Source organism: Mastacembelus armatus, chromosome 23, assembly GCF_900324485.2.
Source record: "Mastacembelus armatus chromosome 23, fMasArm1.2, whole genome shotgun sequence".
Taxonomy (NCBI): Eukaryota; Metazoa; Chordata; class Actinopteri; order Synbranchiformes; family Mastacembelidae; genus Mastacembelus; species Mastacembelus armatus.
Window position 1 is genome coordinate 9,369,522 of NC_046655.1, and position 20,879 is coordinate 9,390,400.

Here is a 20,879-nt window from a genome sequence, read left to right on the forward strand (position 1 = left end):
TTACTCTCAAGAACTTTCAGGCAATAAATGAGATTAAGAGAAGGAAACTTCACCTTTCAATACAATGTGACTTCATAGTGACGTTGCATAGAATGCACTCACTAAAAAATATGATGTATTATCATTATTATAAGACAGATTATAAACCCTGCAGGGGAATCTAAATCAAGGGCCATTGTCCTGCTTGTCCTCCAACCAGCCCTGCCCTTGCAGCTTCTGATTGGCTGAACACACCTGATCCAGGTAATCAACAGTGGGTAGAGCAAGGAAAGCTGGAAAACAAGCAGGGCAGTGATTCTGGAGGACTGGAGTTAGAGACCCCTGGTCTATACCTTAAAACCTCTGTGTTAAAGCAATCTTACACCCAGCTAGATATCCAATATATGTACATGTGAACTGTCAGTGTAAAAGAGTGGATCCTACAACATAATCTTACACAGGACCATGACTGAGGTGCATGTGAAATGAGAGTTTAACCTGTTTTCTCTATGTCACTAAACAAAACATCTGCTTCAACTGGTGCTATAAACATAACAAGCTGTTTCAGATCACTTTTGGTGTAAGCTTCCTCCCACAGACCTTGACCAGAACATTATTTGTTTTTGAGCTTGAGGGGTTAAAAAATAATAAACTCTCACAAGTTACTGTAAACATATTTACTTCACATAGAAAATGATCAGTAGAAAACAACAAATAAGATTTTCACATTGAAAACTGTCTGCAGATGTGAATGAGGTTTCAATAAATCAGATGCCTGACAGAGTCATACACATAAATCTGACAATGGGAGGACTTCTGTCCTATTATCTAACAGCCAACCTAAATAAAAAAAAACACAAAATCACTTAAATCAATGACAACCAATCACAAAATATTTGCTTCAGTTGTGAGCTTGATGTTTCCTTTTCGTATCTGGGGTGAGGCCAGGAGCTCTGCTGGATGATCATGTGTGTCCATTTCTTAGTGCTCCTTGTGGTCTCCATCCTCCTCCAGTTTCCTGATCTCTGCCTTCAGGTGGTTGATGTTTTCTCTGCTGGCTTTTAGTTTGTCTTTCAGCTCAGCGATCTCCTGGCTGGTTCTTTTCTTTGCGGATTCCATTTTCTCCTTCGTCCTCTGCTCCAGCTCACTGACTGCAGAGATATGCAGACATACACATAAGCACAATCACAATGGGTCAAATTATATGAATGCTCCTCCTCAGAACAGCCTCATGAAGTAAGTGAGGTCACTGACAACACTAGTTTTTACATCCACACTTCTCATGTGCTTGTATGCTCAGTGTGTGTGTGTGTGTGTGTGTGTGTGTACGTACACTCAGTCTCGTGCTTGTATGCTCCCAGGGTCAGCTGTCTTGATGTGGTCAGCAGCTGCTGCATCATGGCTGTAGGATCCTGGAAGATCTAAATAGCACAGAGAAAACTGACTCAGCTGCATTTCTATCAGTCTCATTCGACTCTCAATACAAACCTCTCTGACCCATCTCATCTATCACATCAACATACTGATACCATGTGGCTGAGCAGATGAACAAAACTTCACACGGGTCTAATCTAATTTAGCATCTACAGTGAGGAGTGATTAAATATCAGTATGGTTGGCCCACAATTACAAGTTCCATTAGTGTAATGGAACTTAGGAATAAATGCAGTGTAATTAGCTACAGCAATGATAGCAGCCATACCATTTCATCATAGAACTCAGAGACAACTGTCTTCTTCGGCATGGCACTGGAGTCTGACTGGAACAGCTTCAACAGATGGTACAGCGTCACCTAAGACATCCACAGGCGCAAATCAGCACAGAAAACAGTGAAGGGCTGCACTTGAGACTAAATACTAATCCTCATTGTGTATTGAATATTTAATAAAGACTCAGCTAGAGGTCTAGTCAAAGAGGTTGTCTATTTGTTTTTTCTTAGAGCATAACATATGTAAAGGCAACAGCCTTAAAACTGTATTTACTCTGGAGCTAGAACACATTCATTAACTTCATAGTGTTTATTTGTGGCGGCTCTTACAGGTCTCTCATTGGGGTCAATGAAGAAGATTTTGATGACGATTTCAAACTCTCCCCAGCCCGTCTCTGTAATCTCGTATGGAGGTTTCGTCACCACTGGAAGGCAAAGCAACAAGGAGACAATTTAGTCTCTGTCAAAGACTAAAGTCACGTATTTGCTAATATGAAAAATATATATTATATATATATATATATATATTTTTTTTTTATTGTGCTTGTCATATTTTCCATTTCATATTATAACATAACACAATCTTCCAACATTAGTATAGTAAAGGTCTACTCACCTCTCAGTGGGTTGCCATAACTTTCATGGAGCTTGAACTGGATCTTCTTCACATAAGCAGACATATCCTGGGAGAACAGGTTAGACATATAAATAAGGCCAAGCATGTACCCTGACTGTAGAAATACTTGGTCTGTCTCTGCAGACAAATGCAGTTTGTCAGCATAACTGGCACCATGTCACAGTCATGTGATGCGCATGTGTCACCTCGTTCCTGTAAGGTTTCACGTAGACTGACCACTGGTGTGTGTGTCCATCCTCCTCTCGCTTCTTCCCAAAGTATCGGGCGACGTTTCCGAACACAATGGGCTTCACAATAGTCACTCCCTGCACATCACAAAAACAGAACGTTATGATATTAATGTGGACGTGTCATCGTTAAAAAACCATTACGACACTGTAGCGACATTCATTTTTGTTTTTCTACAGCGATAAGATGGGCCTGAATCCCTCATTTCAACTAATCAAGTCACAAATTCCTATTTTTAAATAACACGATGACTCCAGAGTATCGTTACCTTAACTCTCCCCCCGGAATCTGGACCAAATTCACTCATCTTTTTGAACATAGTACAGTAGATGGGTCCAATGGTTCGACTTTACAGGACTTTTCTTACTCCGCGGTGTGTGTCTGGGCGCGCTAAAGCTGCCATTTAAGCGTCTAAAGTGCTTTTTATGGAGCCAACTACCTCATTTCACACTACAAACAAAAACAAGCACCGGAAGCGGAGAGTGCAACGTGCTTAGCTGTCCGTGAGGAAGGACACAGAGGCGCAAAGGTTCCTGCAGCGCCACATTGAATCTGACACCGCTTTAATTTGACGTTTCACTGTTCTACACATACAAATTTGGTCTAAAAGTGAAAAACATTGTCACAGGTATTTACGCTTGTAAGCGTTTTATTTTAATCAACTGAATTTTGAACTTGTCATATACTAAATTTAGGTAACCACTTAAATCGAGGCCACCACAGAATTTGGCAACAAGCGAATTTTACAGAAGAAATATCTAATAATCCTCAAAACCATTGCTGACAATACACTTTGAAGGTAGGAAAGTCTGCTCGGTCAATACCGACCGTAAACATTTTAAATCTTTGAATTGGCTTTGTTATCCATTCCCATATGATGTAAGGGGTAAAAAAAAAAAGTCACAAAAGCAAAATTATTTTAAAAACACTTTATTCCTTGAGATCAATAACTACTTCATTATTTTGGCTACCACGTGCCTTTCCTTAAAAGATGTCTGATCAGAAAAATATCTTTAACCAGAGTAAAGGACGGCAAATCTACAAAAAAAACAACTATTGATCTATCATTATAGATTACAATAATGACTTTAATAAGGAGTTAATAACTTAAAACCGCTAAGAAAGTCTTTTAGCCCAATGGTTTCCTGCATTAGCTATGCAGATCAATTACAGTTAGATACAAAAAACACCAACTATAGAAATTAAGTTTCCCATGCTTTGCTTTACTTCTTATATTCTAATCTCACCAGTGTTTAGGTCTATGTCTACTCAGACAATAAACAGGTAGCCAAAGACCCGTTATTGACAACTGATGTATCCTATGCTGCACTACAAGTGAAATACTGACAACACAGATACTTCCCAACATTTTGTGTGCGTTGGTGTGGCTTGATGCAGCAGAGTCAGCCAGATTTCCTCTGGACTGTTCCTTCTACACTGATGTAGACCTGAAAACACTTACCTTCACCACTGTGGAGAGAAGTCAGCACAAGGAAACTTTGTTCAGACACTAAAATATTTCTACCAGAAGCCCTCACACGGGTGTTCTTATTGTGGCTGACTGGACCTCTACTTTGCTGTAGTTCAATGTACATGAAAGATTCAGATTGGTGAAAGCATGAGGACCTCGTTGGTGCAAAGGAAGAAGGAAATCAATAAATCAAGCATTATCTGAAGACATGTAACACCGTCCTGAGATGCAGCCCAGTCAGCCACAATAAAAAAAAGTGTGTAGGGGCTTTAAACTGCACAGACAAACACCTTTCACATTGTTTCCTGCATCAATTCCCACCTTACAATTTCTTTTGTTACTCATTTTACAGAGCTTACAGGGTTAGGGCAGCAGTGAACACTCTCTAAAGTATACTGTTACAACAAGAATACATTACATGGATATCAAGAGGGGCTTAAAATGCTCAGATGCTGTTACAATCTGATGAACATCTTTGTCTCAAGGTTCTGTGTAATTGAGGTGTTGCAATGGATAAGTGATGAATAAATACCTCTGGCAATGCATTATTCAGGGGATGTCATTGAAATTTGAATATGAGAAATACAGAAACATTCGTCAAACAAATCCTGAGCTCACACAGAACAAAGAAACACAGGGAAGCATTGTGAACAAACCAAACAGAAGCTGTTTGCTGAATGATTATTATAGGTGAGTTATTCTGCCCATTCTTTTGTTTTGCACTACAAATAAACAAAAAGCAACATGGAACCTCCTGACAAAACCTTGCCAGGATTCTTCAATGTTTATTTACTCAAATTCAAAAACTGGGGAGCTGTAATATTTAAGATGATACATTTGAGGACAGATAGGCCTACTGCATTTGTGATTTAGGATTTTGATCTGACACTAAAAAAATAAAACAAACAAAAGGCTGTTCAGTGCTTGTTTGCTAAACCCATTGTATCCAACTTTACTAAAACTAACAAGCTCAAGCTACTTCAACAATGCAGACATGGACATGATGTATGGTGGGATAAAAGTTGTGCTGAACTGCAAAATATGACAATGTCAGTATTGTGGTGCATATTACATATTTATCAAATTTTATACCAACCAGCTTCAAACAGCTGTGCTCAATTTGTTGCCTAACCTGTTAAAGCTTTAAAACTGAACATAGAGAAACATGGTTGCTGTGGAACATGGGAGCAAAACTGACAATTATCTGAAACGGCAAAGATTCAACAAACAGGATTATTTGATATATGAATAACAAATTCCATCGATGCTTTAACTAGCGTTTAAACGAACATGGATTAAGAAAGAATGAATGCATTTCACATCAAAGCACAGTAACTTCAAAAACAATTTGGTTGGTAAATGTGACTACAGTGTAATCACACACGAATCAACATCAGAAGTTTTTTTTGTGATGTCTAAACCATCTCAAACAGGTGAAATAGTTTAACTTGTTCAAAATCCAATCAGTGCACATTGCAAAATACATTCCTGCAAGTTCTTACCTTGTAAAAATGTATCCGTTTGACGAAAAACAAATACAAAATTAAACAAAGGGACTAAAGCTATTCACTAATACAGCTAAAAAGCATAATCAAAATTCAATATGAAAAACATTTTGCAGTCCAAACTGTACATTTAATATAAATGAGCCAAACATGTAGAGGAATTCACCAAATGCCATGTGTACCTCAGTAAACATTTTTTATTACAACACCATCTAGTTTTTAATCAAAAGCAGACATTTACAAACATACTAACAATGAAAAGAATAAATGAGAATGAGAGGGAGGGAAGGGGAGAAAACATCAAACATACCTTATAAAAACTGATCTCTCTAAACTGAATGTACACTGCACAGCGAGCCAGGGACAAAGAAAAAAAATTAAAAAAAAAGAAAGGATGTAATGTTTGTGTCTTCTATTTAGGGGTGTGCCGGCTATTTTATTGTTTCTTTGCCAAAAAGCTTCACACACTCATTTTCATAACAAATAAAACATCATAAAAATAAAAGAGCTGTTTGGAAAGTTTGTTTTTCTTTCATCTTTAGTTACCATGAGTATAGGTGTTTGGATAACATAGCCTTACACAGGTCAGGGTCTTCCATCCACTGCTCTTAGTCAGGCAGACAAGATGAACAGACAGAAAGAAGGATGGGTGGAGAAGGAGAGAGGAGAAATGGAGGGGTGGAGGAAGAGGAGGCGGTGGTTGTAAATCCTGTCCGGTCATGCAGGGTGGGGAGCTGGTGGCGCACAGAGTGTTCCTCCTTTTCCTTCCATCCATCCTTGAGCCTCGTGAGCTGAAAGGTGTCAAAATGAAGGGTGGAGTTTGGTTTCGAGGCAGCCCAACAGTGAATACCCCTCCCCCCCACCATTAAACCTCTAGACTACACATACATAGTACACACCAGGGCTGGGGTTCAATTCACCATCATTTTGAATCATGAGGTTTGTCCACTTACTGATTTTTTTTTTTTTTCTTGGGGTGTGTGATCAGGACAACCTTTAAAACATAAAACTAAAGGATTCAGTTTCAAATCCCTTTCTAGTATATTTGTTTTTCTCAATAAAATGATCAGTTGACTGTGTATTGGCCCCAACCCTAGCACAGACAAAATATCATGCAAACTGGAACAGGAAATTGTCAAGAGGCAAAGGTCAGCTATATCAGTGATAACACAACATATCAAACATTCATCACTATTACCAAAACAGAAATTTTGAGTTGTGTAAAGTGAAATCTCCCATTAACTCTTACATTGTGGATAAATTAACTACAGTGAACTGTAAAGTCAACGATGAAAATGAGGAAAAAATTACTGATTTATAAAGCAAAGCTACGCTCTCACTCTCCACTGTGGTCAACACAAAGCACATCTGAATTGAAGCTGATTGGGCTTCACAGGGACAATTCTGAACTACGTATCTGTTAACTTTGGTTGGCACAAATTAGGTTTTTTGGGAAAATGGTAAAATATCAAAATACAGAATTAAAACATTTCTTAAAATATCCACCCCTCTATTTTGAACATTTGTCAACACAGCAAAAACAACACCCACCTATGTATCAATAGGTTTATTGATACCAATAGGTATCAATAGATTTATTTTTCACTTAATGAGTATGTGACTATGCTTGGAAGATAATTTTCCAATTAACAGCAATTTAAAAAAAAAAGAAAAAAAAAAAAAAAAGACTTGCTTCTACCCACCATGTTCTTGATCTACACTTTGTTATAAAATCCTCAAGCTTTTTGCTGCTAAAACCTGTGGCACTGCCTTTGACGTAATTAAGCAATACAGGAAAAACACAGAAGGGACAGTAGATAAAACACAGAACTACAAAGAGAAAGGCACACATCTGACTCAGACAGGTAAAACTTCACTGCAACCGCTCAATGATGTGGTTCCTGAAAACATCTTGGGATTTTTACACATAACAGAAAAAAAAAAAAAGAAAAAAAAAAAATCATCTTTGTCAGCGTGATTTAATATACCCCTCTATGGTCTGGTAACCATAATCCCAATGCATTAGCTCATAACTATAGTTGGCAGAAGCAAAACTTAGACTAAGCTCCACTGACCATGTTGGTTAGAAAATAAACCTCACAGCAGAAATGTTTAGTTGTTCAGAAGAAATGACAATCTAGGTACAGAAAGTCATTTTGAAGTCACTAGGTATTCCTATCGATGTAAAAGTAGGTCAGGGCCGTAGAATAAATGGCTTTGCCTTACAAGGTGCAAAGATGCTAAACAGAAGTAGTATCAACAGAGATAAGGCCTCAAATCAGTAAAGATAATTTCACATGGCTTAAAGATGCACACAAACTCATTATGTTTTTACATGGTGCATGGCTGCAGACAGTTGAGCCGACAAGAATTTAAACAAAGTTCAATAGTACTCCTTGTCACACTATTATTTAACGGGGACTACAAGATCCAGTACAAGCTGGAGTGGGCATGAACTTTCATCAATGGTAAATTACATCCAAATATACCAACAATCTCTTTCCATGTTAAGAATGCCATGTTGTTGAAGCTGTGTTCATTATAGGATATAGCTTACAAAAACCATTAAAACGTATAGCTATGTGTATACAGCATGGAAAGGCAACAGGTCAGAACCAAACCAGGATCAAGCAGTTCGACAAATACAGTTGGACCTCTAACTTGTTTAGCTGCTACAATACTTTCTATGAAACAGCCTGACAGATACTTACCATTAAAAATTTCTCCTTTTACAGTCTATGCATTTGGACATTGTAGCAGGCTTAGTGCTATGGGTACTGCCTTTGTGTTAGTTCTCAATTAGCCAGTATTAAGAAAGACTTGTAAAATGCTCTTGGTATTTTCAGGACACATTAAGTTACACTGTTGTAATTTCACTGTGATGACAACAGCCAATTTGAGGAAAATAATACAACAGGAAGATTAAGGTTTTACAATCATGTTTACATGAATTTAGGTGGGCTTTTATTTATATTTTTTTCCATCAGGGAAGAATTGTTATTAATGAACTGAAACTCTGACCCTGGTTTGACATGAGAAAATATTTTGTGGGACATAAGGGCTGTGATTCCCAGCACACATACACCTACAATCAGAATAGATAGCATAAATAATTTTAGCCTGGTACAAACACTGCATTCCCTTGTGGCAATATGAACAGATAAAACAGCATCAAAGCACATCTGTGGACAAAATAACCACCCTCCTATCAGGAATTAAGCAACATGCTTGGCACTCAGTTGTTTTGCTTATTGACATATTGTGAGAAAAAGTGAATGCAAAGGCAGAGTTTGGACATGGTCAATGGAAAATGGACATATTTGGCCTTACATGAACATCTTTGCCCACTTCCTCTTCATTTATAACGGAAGAAACACCTTTGTAAAAAAGCATACTCAAATCCATTTTTCCCCCTCTATACATTACCAAAGAATAATAGGCCTTGTGTCCACTGGGAATCTCTTATCCAACAGAGTACTAGTTGTGCGTTAGAAGTCTGCAGAGGCCGCAATGCTACTACTGAAATTGCAGTGCCTTTAAAAACTCTTTACTTTCGACTGCCAAGATATTGATCATTGAATGTACATATCTTACCCATGTAAGACAAAGAAATATAATAAATTTCATTTTTACAAAATCAAAAAGTTAGATTTTATTAAGAGGTTCCCAGTGGACACTAAGTGCATTTCAGTCAAACCATGTGTCAAGGACAATTTAGTGGAACAGAGGTCAGATCAACTCAGCTAGTGCTGACAAATTTAGCACAACTCTACAGTATATCATATGACAGATTACCAAGACAATTACTAAAGTTACATGCTTTTCGTATGGGGTTTGCCTGCTTTCTGAGGTCTGCAACTCAAAAATCACCCCAGTTATGAAAAGCCTCATAATGTAGAACATTTTTCTTTCTCTGTGCTCACAGAAAAATTAAGATATTACAAGTGAATTTAATGTCTTTCTAAAAGAAAGTTTAAAATGATGAGAAATAATATTTGGGGTGATGCAGACATGTATAGAGATGCTGAAGGGTCACTGTAAGCTGTAAAACTCTGCTCTGTAAGGACTGGTTTATACACACCACTGCATACATCTCAGACATCAAGACGACAAAATCGTTCAAAGACGATAATTCAACTGTAGCCACAAATCTTTACAAACGTTATTTGGTTTAACACGCAAGTGACGCAATGGAAGAACACTTTCCCACAAACATTACAAATGATGTGAAACTCTAACGAGAACCCATGACACACACGGACGCATAGCAGTAAGTCACTTATATTTACCTCAAATAATGACTATCACAAATTCTGGATGTGTTATCCATAGCATGACTTAATATCCAAAAAGCCAGCAAGACCAGAATACTATGAGGTAGAAATACTCAACACTTTAATGATCTAGTCCCAAAAAGATTATTTATCTACCTTCAATAAGACCTCATAGATGAAACTATGATTTTCCTCAGTTTAACTGAATAACCAAGTCAACAAAAAGATTAAATAATGGTCTGTTGACAAGGTCAAAAATATGAGATTTGAAAAACGTGATTTTCTGATGGTAACTTTTCTCACCTTCCTTGATTTATTTACATGTAAGTTACACCTGGCAAAAATATCCTTTAAAAATAATCTAAACTTACAGCGACTGGCCAATCCATCCAAGCAGCAACATTCTGGTGATCTATGTGATATGTCCTAAGTGCATCAAACTAACAGATTAACCGATGTTTTCATAACATGATATCAAAGCCATATTGTTTTCATTTCACCTCAGCATCTTAAAATGAGGTACAATGGTTCAAAATGAGTAACATTAGGCTAGAAAACAATTCAATTTGACAAGCAAAATGCCAGGAAATACTACTGATATGCATTTTTGGTACATTTACATTGTCAATATTGTGTGTCCAAAAATCAGATACTGACACATTTTCAGAAATTTTCACCTGTCAATTATAACATGACATTTATATATACTCAGTTTTTAGACTGAAAAGGTAAAATACAACATTACTATGGTTGGAACATTGAAAAAGTGCAGATGGGTCTCAAACGTAACATTGCAATTTTTTTAATCTAAATATACAGTTAAAAGAGACTGGAAAATGCAAAAATCTGTATTAAGTACTGTAAAAATAACAGAATACTTTCACATCTAAAACAGGTCAATCAGTTAAAAAGAACACTTACAAACTGTCTTAGCAGGCAATAAGCTGTAAATTCACATAATGAAACACCAAAAATACTAAATCTTGATATTCAAGTCTGAAAAAACATCCAACCCTTGAGCTACAGGCTGGAGCTGCTGGTAAATCCCCAAATTCTTATTTCTATTTCCACTTTTAAAAAGCAATTGCATCTTTAAATTTGGACGACACAGTTAATCTGTTCTGTGAGAAATACAGTGAATAACAGCAACATGTTAGTTGTGCTTTATCAAGCACATGCTCGATAGGATTAATTAATGCATCTATTCTAGAAATTTAGCTAAAACACAAAATGGCTGATGAAATTTAGAGCACTAGAGGCCTGTAAACCAAAATGTAACAGTCCATCTAAACTCAATTTGCAGTGATAATCTGTGTTTCTGTAATTTTGAGAGAAGCACGTCTTCTACAAACCCCCCATGTCCAAAGCAGCAAATGAATTCATGTGTTATCAGGTACATTGCTGAGAGGCAGTATACACAATGAGAGCTAATCATAGAAACTGAAGGAGAGCAAACTTACCTTACACCTACCTGACACCAAAGACTGAGTTTTGAAAGTCTTTTCCTTGCTTACCTCGTCTTTCCTCATTCCACACCTCGAAATTCATGCAAGAATATTCAAATCAAATGTCATAGCTTTGTAAGCTGTTTTCCTAAGCTGCAGGCTTTATGATCTCCAAAGTTTTAAAAGTTTTCAAAAGCCTTTTCAAAGTATAGTCTCAGTACTCATGATGGCAGAGCCAACATTTTACATAATTATTTTATTTTAAAACTATCGTGGGCTCAAGAGGTCTTGTCAGTAATTCTGGAATTGCAGCTTAACTAAGGCCAATCCAATAAGGAACAGAAGAGGTGAGCAATCAAAGAGGACTTTTTTTTTTTTTTTTAAACCCAGCAATGTTTTCTTCCCTTTTCCTGTGGTTTAAGCTTTTAGCTAGTCTGACTCAATCCAGGTCCAAGACAAGTAGAGTGAAGAAAGAGAGAGGACAGAGCTAATGGCAAAAGAAAATAAAGGTGGTACCTACCTCCGTTATCATCTAACGGTGTCGATACTCTCTCTCCCTCTCTCTCTCCCTGTCTCTGTCCCGGTCCCTCTCACGATGGCGGTCTCGCTCTCGGCTGCGTTCTCGGTAATAGTCTTCATGCCTGTCGCGACTGCGAGACTTGTGACGTCGGCTCTTTTCCCTGGAGCGGCTGTGGTCACGTTCCCTGGAGCGCTCTCGCCTGACAGAGACAAAGAAGCATCATTAGGCTGTGTACTAGGTTTTAAATACCATATCCCACAGGGCTAATTCCCATTAGAAAGACATAAATCAGGCTATAGTAAACATAAATGACAGACTAGAAAATACTCATGTCTTTTTTCTTTGAATATTCCTAAGGTGATCTGTCTCAGGTGTTGCTTTAAATGTATTCATAGTACAACTTGTAAACAGCTTCTAAATGCTACTGCACTAAATTAGAAATTGTACCTGGAGGCAGAGCCATAGCTTTTTGACTCGATGCCATGAAGACAGTCCTGCAGGGAGCTGATGAGGACCTTACAGCGGTCATCTGCCGACACTTTGGACTGCTTAATCAGACTGATGGCTGTCACCAGGGTCTCTATAGCGCTGCCATAATCAGCTGAACAGAGAACACATTGCTGCATTAAGTGTTGTTGAGTCATAACATTTGTCTTGATTTGTTATCATGCCCACAACAAACATAATTGTACTATATCTGCTACCTGCACTGGCGTCAGACACAGCCCTAGATATGGCACTGGAGGAGATGGCTCTGTTCCTGTTCATTATCTCCTCAAACTCTGCCTCACTCAGAGGGGTCCGTGACGCCTCCATCTCCCTGCAAAAAGGGTCAGAAAATTATATTTTACAGTTAAAACTGAAACTTTTCACAATTAACAAAAACCAGCTATGAGAAAAAGATTTAAGTTCAAGCTAAGTATGATAGGGCAATAATTCTTGCACTGATTATACACCAGTGCATCAAAAACATAAAAACACAATACTTACCGGCCTCCAGGACCATAGTCTCCTCTTTCATATGGAGGTGGACGTCCGTATGGGTCGTTTGGTCCTGGTGGCCCTCGGCTGTCATTGGGGGGCATGCTGTTGTTGCCAGGTGGGGGGAAAAAGGCAGGGTTGACGTGGGGGGCTGGTGGTGGTCCACCTGGTGGAGGACCTGGCATGTGTGGAGGTGGAGCCAAAGCCATGGGGGGTCCAATGGGACCTGGGGGACGAGGAGGGAAGGGTCCTGGAGGTGGTGGGCCCTGTTGAGGAGGTGGGGGGCCAGGGGGAGGGCCGTAACCTGGTGGAGGGGGGCCTGGGGGCAGAGGGCCCATTGGTGGCTGGCCAAATTGACCAGGGAAGATAACAGGTGGAGGTGGCCTGTCACCACGATTCGGAGGAGCAGCAAGGGGTGGGGGCAGGGCCTGGCCAGGAGGTGGTGGTCCTGGAGGACCAGGGGGACCAGGTGGACCAGGAGGGGGACGTGGGGGGCCCTGTATCCCACCTAAAAAAAAGTGCACAGGGACAAAACAACAACATGAAACAACATGAAAATATTTCGTGTAGTGCATGTAGAGCCTATCCCAGTATGATGGAAAAATTGGTGTATTGGTAAAAAAAACATTTTAACCAGAAAGACTTTTACTAATGAAATTGGCTGGATTAGGATTGACACAACCCATCTGCAAGTTAAGCTACTTTTTATGTCTCAAAGTAGCCCATTTCATTCATAAACAGATATCTATAGGTACTGGAGGAGGCAGTGCAAACCAGGGACGACGACGACAGACATAAGAGCAAGCTATAGCTACAACACAGAACAAAGGAAAAAAGGCCACAGATGTTGAAAATCAAATTAGAAAGCAACAGAACAGATGAGGACATACATCCACAGCAAATGTTTCAAGCAGGGTTTGTTTGAAAATCTGAGACCTTGCATTTAATGCAGAATTTTCCTCAACTCCTAAGTTGACCTGTTCAGAATGGCAGGTGTATACTTATTTGAAATATCATATACACTGCAGTAAGCACATGGATTACTCCATGCATGGGTCACTCAGCAAGGCAAGGTATTTTACAAATATTTTCTTAAAATGGAACCATTGGAGAGCCTCAGAGAGTTTAGAGCAGGGGTGTCAAACTGATTTTCACCGAGGGCCACATCAGCATAATGGCTGTCCTCAAAGGGCCAGATGTAACTTATAAATGTAACTAAATGTAACCGAATGTAATGTAAAATAAATGTAACTACTCCTTAATGTTAAATAACTGAATTTTACTTATTCAAGTTACAAGCATAACAGTTGCAGAGAAAAAATATGTTTGCTCGTTCCTCTGTTATAGCATAAATCCTTTTAATTTGTCAGGTTGTGAAACCCAGATAACTCCATCAATCAAGAATCAAACTATCCAAGTGAATAAAGAAAAATAAAATCAAACATAAGTTATGACATTAACTTTGTTCAAACGTCCAACAGCTCCTCAGTGACAGAGAGATCCGACTTCACGCCTCTAATAAAAATTGGTAACTGCGCTGTATCCGTGTTATCTGTGCTTTCATCAACAGCTAATGAAAAATCTGTGTAGCTGCGTGTCTCCTCGGCCAGCTGTGTTGCCAGGTTTTCTGCTAGTTCTGTAACTTGGTCCGCGATGGTGTTTCTTGATAAACTGACATTGTTAAAAGTCTATCTGGTCGGGACACACCTGCTCACAGACCTTCAGCATGCACTGCTTCAAAAACGCTCCCTCTGAAAAAGACTTGGAAGCGTGGGCGATTTCTTCAGACACAATAAAACTAGCTTTCACTGCGGATTTCGTGAACACACTCTGCTGCGACCGCAGTTTGCCTTGTAATTCTTGGACAAGTTGTTGCTTTTCTTGAAGGCTAGCTTTGGCGTACTTAGCTCCGTGTTTTGTGTCAAAATGCCGGCGTAGATTATGCTCTTTGACAACCGACACCGCCCCGTAACACAAAAGACATACCGGTCTTTCTCCTTGAAGCACAAACAAGTATTCGCCTTCCCATCTTTCTTGAAACAGTCTTCTATCTCCATCAACTTTTCGCTTTCTGGACATTTTGGGGTCATTATTTAGCTAACTCTCAATTCCACTTGTTGGCATTGACGTGGAAACACTGCAGTGTAGTGGCGGGGAGCCGTTACCTCGCGGGTATCACAGTCGACAGGCATTGTGGGAAATGTAGTTTTTTGTCAAATCATGCTTTTGATCTATTTTTTTTAGACACTCAGACCTTTTATGCTCTCGCGGGCCACATTAAATGACGTGGCGGGCCACATTTGGCCCGCGGGCCTGAGTTTGACACCCCTGGTTTAGAGGCAAAAGAGGTAGAGAAGTTCTATATGTATACTGACAAGATTTCATACGAATGTGAAACACTTTAACTTAGACAATATGAATATGACAGTAGGCATGTAACTGATTGGCCTTCAAAAAAACTGTTTTTAAACAACTGAAAGAAACTGTCTATTATTATGCCCTTAGAGTTTGGTGAAGTCAGCTGTTTTTTGTACAGTAAACCTGAAGTTTCAAAGACAACTGCTACTAATAAACATCTGAGGGTTAACATAAAAAGGCAATCAATCAAATCAATCAGATCAATCGAGGTGTTTCACCTCTGCCATGCCAGCTCCCGTTCCTGCCCCCCGGCGGGAAGGGACTGACACTCATATCCATCAGAGGGCCATCTTGGTGCCTAATCAGATCTGGTCCCATCCCCAAGCCTAATGGGGAAGAAAGCAAACCATCACAACTCTTCCCTTCACAAACTTCTACTACTGGCTGAAGGTGTTTCACAACCCAGCAGCATGGGGCACCAGCCACTAAGCAAAACAGGAGATGTGCAGAAGCGGCATGGAGTAAAAGATGCAAAAATGGGGGAGGGGGGGATAAAAAAAACAAATAAATTTAAAAAAAAGAGAGACATCTGACAATTCCATCCTTTCCCGCTAGAAGTGAAAGGCGGCCATTTCAAGACTTGTAGATTGGTAGCTTGTTAAGCAAAGCTTTTAGGAAACAGCCTGATAAGGAACAGTGTTGGAAGTTGTCAGAGCAGAAAACTGTAGCCATGTAAGAATTATTTATTTAACTGCAAGTGCAGAGGTACAAAAACCAAACCACACAGGGAGAAAAACATGCAAAAGCATGGTCCTGCCAAGAGATTTAAAGAGTGAAAACCCTCAACAGAAACACAATACAAAAGACCAGCCTTGGTTCCATGCAGGTGTGAGTAATAAGCAAAACCTACCTAACACGTCTAATACCTAAAAAGGAAAACATGAAATCCAAAATACGATGGAGGCTTTTCTCAATACCAAAGCCTAAATCAGGAATTCCCTAACCCATAAACCTTAATAGGTGACAGAACACAACCATCCTATAAATATATAAATTGTCTTGAATTTAACCTGGACTTTTTAAAACCTGCCTTTCAACATACTCAGCTGAGAGGGGCATTGTCCCCACCCTTGTGGGACAAACGTGTTACCAAACTAACCAGGGAAGTGTGGAGGTGGCCCTCCGGGCCCAACTGGACCAGGGAAGCGGTCTCCTCCAGGGCCAGGTGGTCCAGGGAATCTGCCTCTACCTCGACCCATTGGGAAACCTCCACGGGGCCCTGCTCCAGGGGGACCAGCTTTACCTTCCCCTGACATCTGCCCTGACTGAGTACCTGAAATGACAAAACAACGCTCAACAAACAATAGTCGTGCCATATGGGCATTATCTAAACCAATCTGGCAAAGGCAGTGGCTGAAACACTACATATTAACTAATGCATGAAGTCCATTTAATATCTACTGTGCTGCACTGTATGTCCATTTTTAGATGGTCTGCTCATAGCAGCATTGTCACAAGTCTTAAATGAACTCTTGCTGGCCAAATCCTTTGCTATGTAAATGATGTGGACTTGTCCTACTTACTTTTGCGTGACTGCATCTCAAACTGGCTGAGGGACTGCTTGTTGCATGGCGTGACAATAGGATTCTGGCCGTGGAGCTCCCGCTTTGATAGCAGCTCCATTAATTTTCTAGAGGATCCTTCTGAGCCCACACACACCAGAGCAAACCTGGGAGACAAGTAAACTGCATGAGAGTCTTGCAAATAATTGGACTTGGTGGTGCAATGATATATTTTTCAATTTGGAGAGCTGTATAATTTGCTGGAACATTGATTACTTGTGTTAAACTGGGTGTCAGGCTTGAATTGTCTGTCTCAAAACAAACTAAAAGAAATGTATATTTTTCAGTAAGCTCATATCCAGTGCGAACACTACGCCTAACAAAAACAGCATTATGACAAAACAATCATGAGGATCTGTCACTAGTCTCAATATGTTACAAGAAGATTGTGATTTGCCTGTGATTTTGTGTAATCCTGATACACAGATAAAGCTCTTACCCTTTTGACTGGCCATTGGCTCTGTTTTCAAAGAACTTGATCTCCAGCACATCTGTGATGCCTATTGATCGAATGGCTTCTGTCAGGTCCTCATCTGTTGTCCACTGTATAGAAGACAGTATTTTCCTATTTAAAGGGTTGTCTCCGAGGCATTTGTTTTAAATAAAATATCCCTATTCTTTCTTAACTGCAGTTTCTCCAATACTCACCCATGTGAGGTTCCCTATGTATAGGGCAATCCTTTTTCCTGTGTACGTGTACACCACATTAGGTGGGGCACTCTTCCCTCCCTCTGCGCCACCTGGTGCAGGCAGTGTATCCAGGTAGTCACGGTCTTCTGGAGCATCACCATTATTGGCAGATGGAGATATTACATCATCATAGAGGTCGATCGGCTCATGAACTGGGTAGTCTGCTTCCTGTTGACAGTTATGTCAAAAAAATAATTATATTAGTCTCATGGATAAGTATTTGGAGACCTGTAACATTTAGTACTAAAATGTTGTGATTTTTCAGTACATCCAACACAACAACGGTAACAACCTTTATACATTTTAAAATGATCTAGTGGGATTGTCTACTGTGTAATAACTCTGGCACTTCTCTTTATTATTATATTCAGGTGTAATTTTTTTGCCACTTCATATGTATTTAGTCATAACAATAACATATATGGCGAAGTTTACAGCTCACACAGACCATTACGTGTTGTCACATTACATCAGATGCCTAAACAGCTCCAAGGAGGCTTGCTCACTGTTAAATAGGTTATTACCCCAAATGGCTTAACCCCAGTGTAATGAGTGTTCTCCTGCAAATACAAGGCCTGGGCATGTGAATGCTCGTCCAGATGTTTACTGAGCTCATGTAGAACGGGTTTTTGTGAGAAACGACAATCATCTTAGAAACGTATTCATGCTGAAATCAAAAACGCATGTACACAATCGCTAAGAAGGTCACGTCAGGATGTCTGGACATAGGTGGACTGAGTGCATATTTTATGCACCTTTGTCTCAATATAATAAATTCAATTCAACACTTGCACAAAAATAAAATATAAACTACTAAAACAATGAATTGCACACATCAATTTCTTCCACTGATGTTGCAGCACTAAATCTGCCTAAAGGTAAAACCGCAGCACAGAAGCTTTTGAGTGTGGAGACAGAAAACAACATGCAGCCACATTAAAGCTACACAAAGCTAACACCCACAAGCTAACTAAGCTAACAATACAAACAATCACTGCGTACGTCTGACTTTCCTTTTCACTGCATTTCTATTAAGTCCGTTTCAACCCAAGGCTTGTTTATGTGAAGTGACAACACAAAGCACCTAAAGCAACATATTAAATATCACCAATTATTATAAATATTTTTTAAAAGTGGCTAACGTGGCTAACCTAGCTAACGTAACTGCGTTTGTTTGGCGGCCATGCCAAGGCCGGAAACCGTGAACGCTGAACAATGAAAGCGTTTGCTTGTAGCGTGTATCGAAAGAGATTTGTTATCATTTCACATTGCATATCGAGCATTATATGCAGAAAACGTCGTGTTAAGTGTCGACAACAGCACAAATGCAGCATTTCGTTGCGATAACGCCAGTTAGCTGAGGCTGCAGGCTTGCAGCGTGGTGAAAAAAGGCCTGTATGCGAAAGAAGCGCACACGCCATTCTTCAATTACAATAACATCACATTGATACACAAATATACAGGAAAATGCACCATTAACTAACCAGTGCCGAATAAGGGCTTGATACCTGATTAAATTCCTCCTCTACGTCGGCGTAGATGTCGATGTGATCCACACCGTCCGCCATTTTCCTCTGACCCGTCACTGTCTCCGCCCGGCGCTGCTGAAGCTCCGAGCCGCAAACAACGACAGGTAGGCGGGGAAACAGCGCTCCTTTTGGTCGGTCTCACTCACGACACAACACACACCCAGAAATAACAGGAAGAACACACATTATTTGAAAAAAAAAAAAATATGGGGCTTATTTTTGACTTACTATATAACTGGTTTAAAATTGGTTTATCATTTTATATTATTACCTTCATCTGCTGTTTGGATCGTCATCACAAAACGATAATTTCTCAGATGAGTAAATTCTACTTTACCTTCTGAAATCCTAAAAATCTACACCTACATCGTCTACATCAACACACAACTAAGCAACAGTGTGTGATGGCTGGGTTATTTCTGAGCTGCAACAAGCAAAATCCTATTCACACTAGTTCGTGCAGAGAACAATGTTGAATACAAAGTGGTCCAAAAATCCTTCTAGTTATTTCAGAAAAGCATCATTTTATTGTCTATTTTCTATATCACTTTTATTCTTGTTAATGTCAGTTCAAAGCCTAAAAGTTTAACTTTTGATTGATTGATTGATTCATTCATTGTTTGTTATCTATTGTGTGACTGTGTCCAATTCCTTGTTTCCAACATCCTTGATAAGGAATCACATTCAGATCTATGGACAAAATGACAGATATAAACTGACTTATGTATAAAATAGATTTAAAGATGTCCAAAAAGTCTGTGAAAAAAAAAAAAACAACAAAACAAAACACACCGACAAAAAATATAGTGCAAAAACCACATGGATAATTTCATTAACTTGTTAGAAAATGTGTCTCCAGTCAAACAACATACAATTTAAATGTCAACCACTATTATGTAAATTACAAACAAAAATTAAACAGATGAATCAAACTGGTCTCAATTCCAGCAAGACAAAATGTACACTATATTGTAATGATGCACACCCACACAGATAACATGTACTGTATCTGAGTGTCTTACATAAACATGCTAGACATGCTTTGTACTGTGATGAAAAATATTATAGAAAAAGCTACAGGAACATTTGCAGCCCAGGATACAAGGAAATGCTGAGCAAAACATTTCAAAATCTGAAAGACACAAGCAAATGTATACAAAACTACCCTATGCAACCACATGTATCTAGTCATTCACACTAAAACTGCATGTGTATCAACATGACCTTTTCAAAAAATAAGCTCTTAAGTTTCTTTTATAAAACAAACCTGTTTCTCAGTTAATGCTTCCTTTCCTTTGCTTTCATCATGAAATCATTAAAACAGCAGAATGTCAGGTCTGAGAATGGTACCCCAAAACTCCAGTCTCAAGCAAATACATTAAAATTACTTTAAAATGAAACTGTTTTAATTCCTGAAACATTTATATTTGGATAAAAGTGCAAATAAGCATTTGTGTAGATATTGAAATGATATATGTGCATTTTTCAAAAAAAAAAAAAAAATCTTATGTAACACATGTAAAAACCTTAGTCTAGCATTGTTTTATCCATGTTGATTGTAGACATACAGTTCCAGTTTCCACATGTCCAGACAAACATTATAACGTACAGTATGTACACAAAGAAAGACACAGATGATACAGACATAAAGGCAGCAGACTGGCAGACACAGCTGTTGCAGAAACAAATATTTCAGGGATGTAATCAAAGTAAATCCTTGACACTGAAATCCCAAGGGGACTGGCCGTCAATGTGAATCCACATTCCTTTATCTTTATACCATATTAATAATTACGGAAATTCTACATAACCTCTTGTACCACCTCCTAGACACTGAGCCATAGCCTTATCCATTGTACACTGTCCATTAATGAAACTTGAAGTGAAAGTGAAACATGCCTCCAAACAGCAACACAACAGTGTTTCCTCTGT

The 20,879-nt window shown here is 39.0% G+C and overlaps 2 protein-coding genes across 7 annotated transcripts; both read right to left on the reverse strand.

The window, feature by feature from the left end:
• Positions 1–641: 641 nt before the first annotated feature.
• On the reverse strand, positions 642–11,902 carry yeats4 (YEATS domain containing 4). Of its 2 annotated transcripts, none has more exons than XM_026326353.1 (7): positions 11,768–11,902; positions 2,510–2,629; positions 2,304–2,370; positions 2,018–2,112; positions 1,682–1,771; positions 1,313–1,400; positions 642–1,130 (listed from the first exon to the last, which is right to left on the reverse strand). In XM_026326353.1, the coding sequence occupies exons 1-7, from the start codon at positions 11,777–11,779 to the stop codon at positions 961–963; spliced, it is 642 nt and encodes a 213-aa protein (XP_026182138.1). In that variant the 5' UTR covers positions 11,780–11,902; the 3' UTR covers positions 642–960. The 2 variants fall into 2 exon arrangements, with proteins under 2 accessions (XP_026182138.1, XP_026182137.1); XM_026326352.1 differs by lacking the exon at positions 11,768–11,902 and adding an exon at positions 2,821–3,112.
• On the reverse strand, positions 3,467–19,032 carry cpsf6 (cleavage and polyadenylation specific factor 6). Of its 5 annotated transcripts, XM_026326350.1 has the most exons (12): positions 18,927–19,032; positions 17,377–17,586; positions 17,168–17,271; positions 16,690–16,835; positions 16,266–16,439; positions 15,385–15,492; positions 12,758–13,256; positions 12,472–12,587; positions 12,215–12,368; positions 11,768–11,966; positions 11,317–11,338; positions 3,467–4,022 (listed from the first exon to the last, which is right to left on the reverse strand). In XM_026326350.1, exons 1-10 carry the CDS (start codon positions 18,984–18,986, stop codon positions 11,780–11,782), a joined length of 1,758 nt encoding a protein of 585 aa, XP_026182135.1. In that variant the 5' UTR covers positions 18,987–19,032; the 3' UTR covers positions 3,467–4,022; positions 11,317–11,338; positions 11,768–11,779. The 5 variants fall into 5 exon arrangements, with proteins under 5 accessions (XP_026182135.1, XP_026182133.1, XP_026182131.1 ...); XM_026326348.1 differs by lacking the exon at positions 11,317–11,338; XM_026326346.1 differs by lacking the exons at positions 3,467–4,022; positions 11,317–11,338 and adding an exon at positions 4,771–6,319.
• Between the last annotated feature and the right edge of the window lie 1,847 nt (positions 19,033–20,879).

What these genes read in the sequence shown, in the direction of transcription:
- cpsf6 (XM_026326348.1), bottom strand. Translation starts at nt 18,986, where the DNA reads ATGGCGGACGGTGTGGATCACATCGACATCTACGCCGACGTAGAGGAG. An exon ending in TGAGATGCAGTCACGCAAAA is followed by an intron (nt 16,440 to 16,689) that starts GTAAGTAGGACA and finishes TTGTCATTTCAG; the next exon opens with GTACTCAGTCAGGGCAGATG. An exon ending in TGTGTCTGACGCCAGTGCAG is followed by an intron (nt 12,369 to 12,471) that starts GTAGCAGATATA and finishes TTCTCTGTTCAG; the next exon opens with CTGATTATGGCAGCGCTATA.
- yeats4 (XM_026326352.1), bottom strand. Translation starts at nt 2,871, where the DNA reads ATGTTCAAAAAGATGAGTGAATTTGGTCCAGATTCCGGGGGGAGAGTT. An exon ending in TTATGGCAACCCACTGAGAG is followed by an intron (nt 2,113 to 2,303) that starts GTGAGTAGACCT and finishes TTTGCCTTCCAG; the next exon opens with TGGTGACGAAACCTCCATAC. An exon ending in ATACAAGCACGAGACTGAGT is followed by an intron (nt 1,131 to 1,312) that starts GTACGTACACAC and finishes ATATCTCTGCAG; the next exon opens with TCAGTGAGCTGGAGCAGAGG.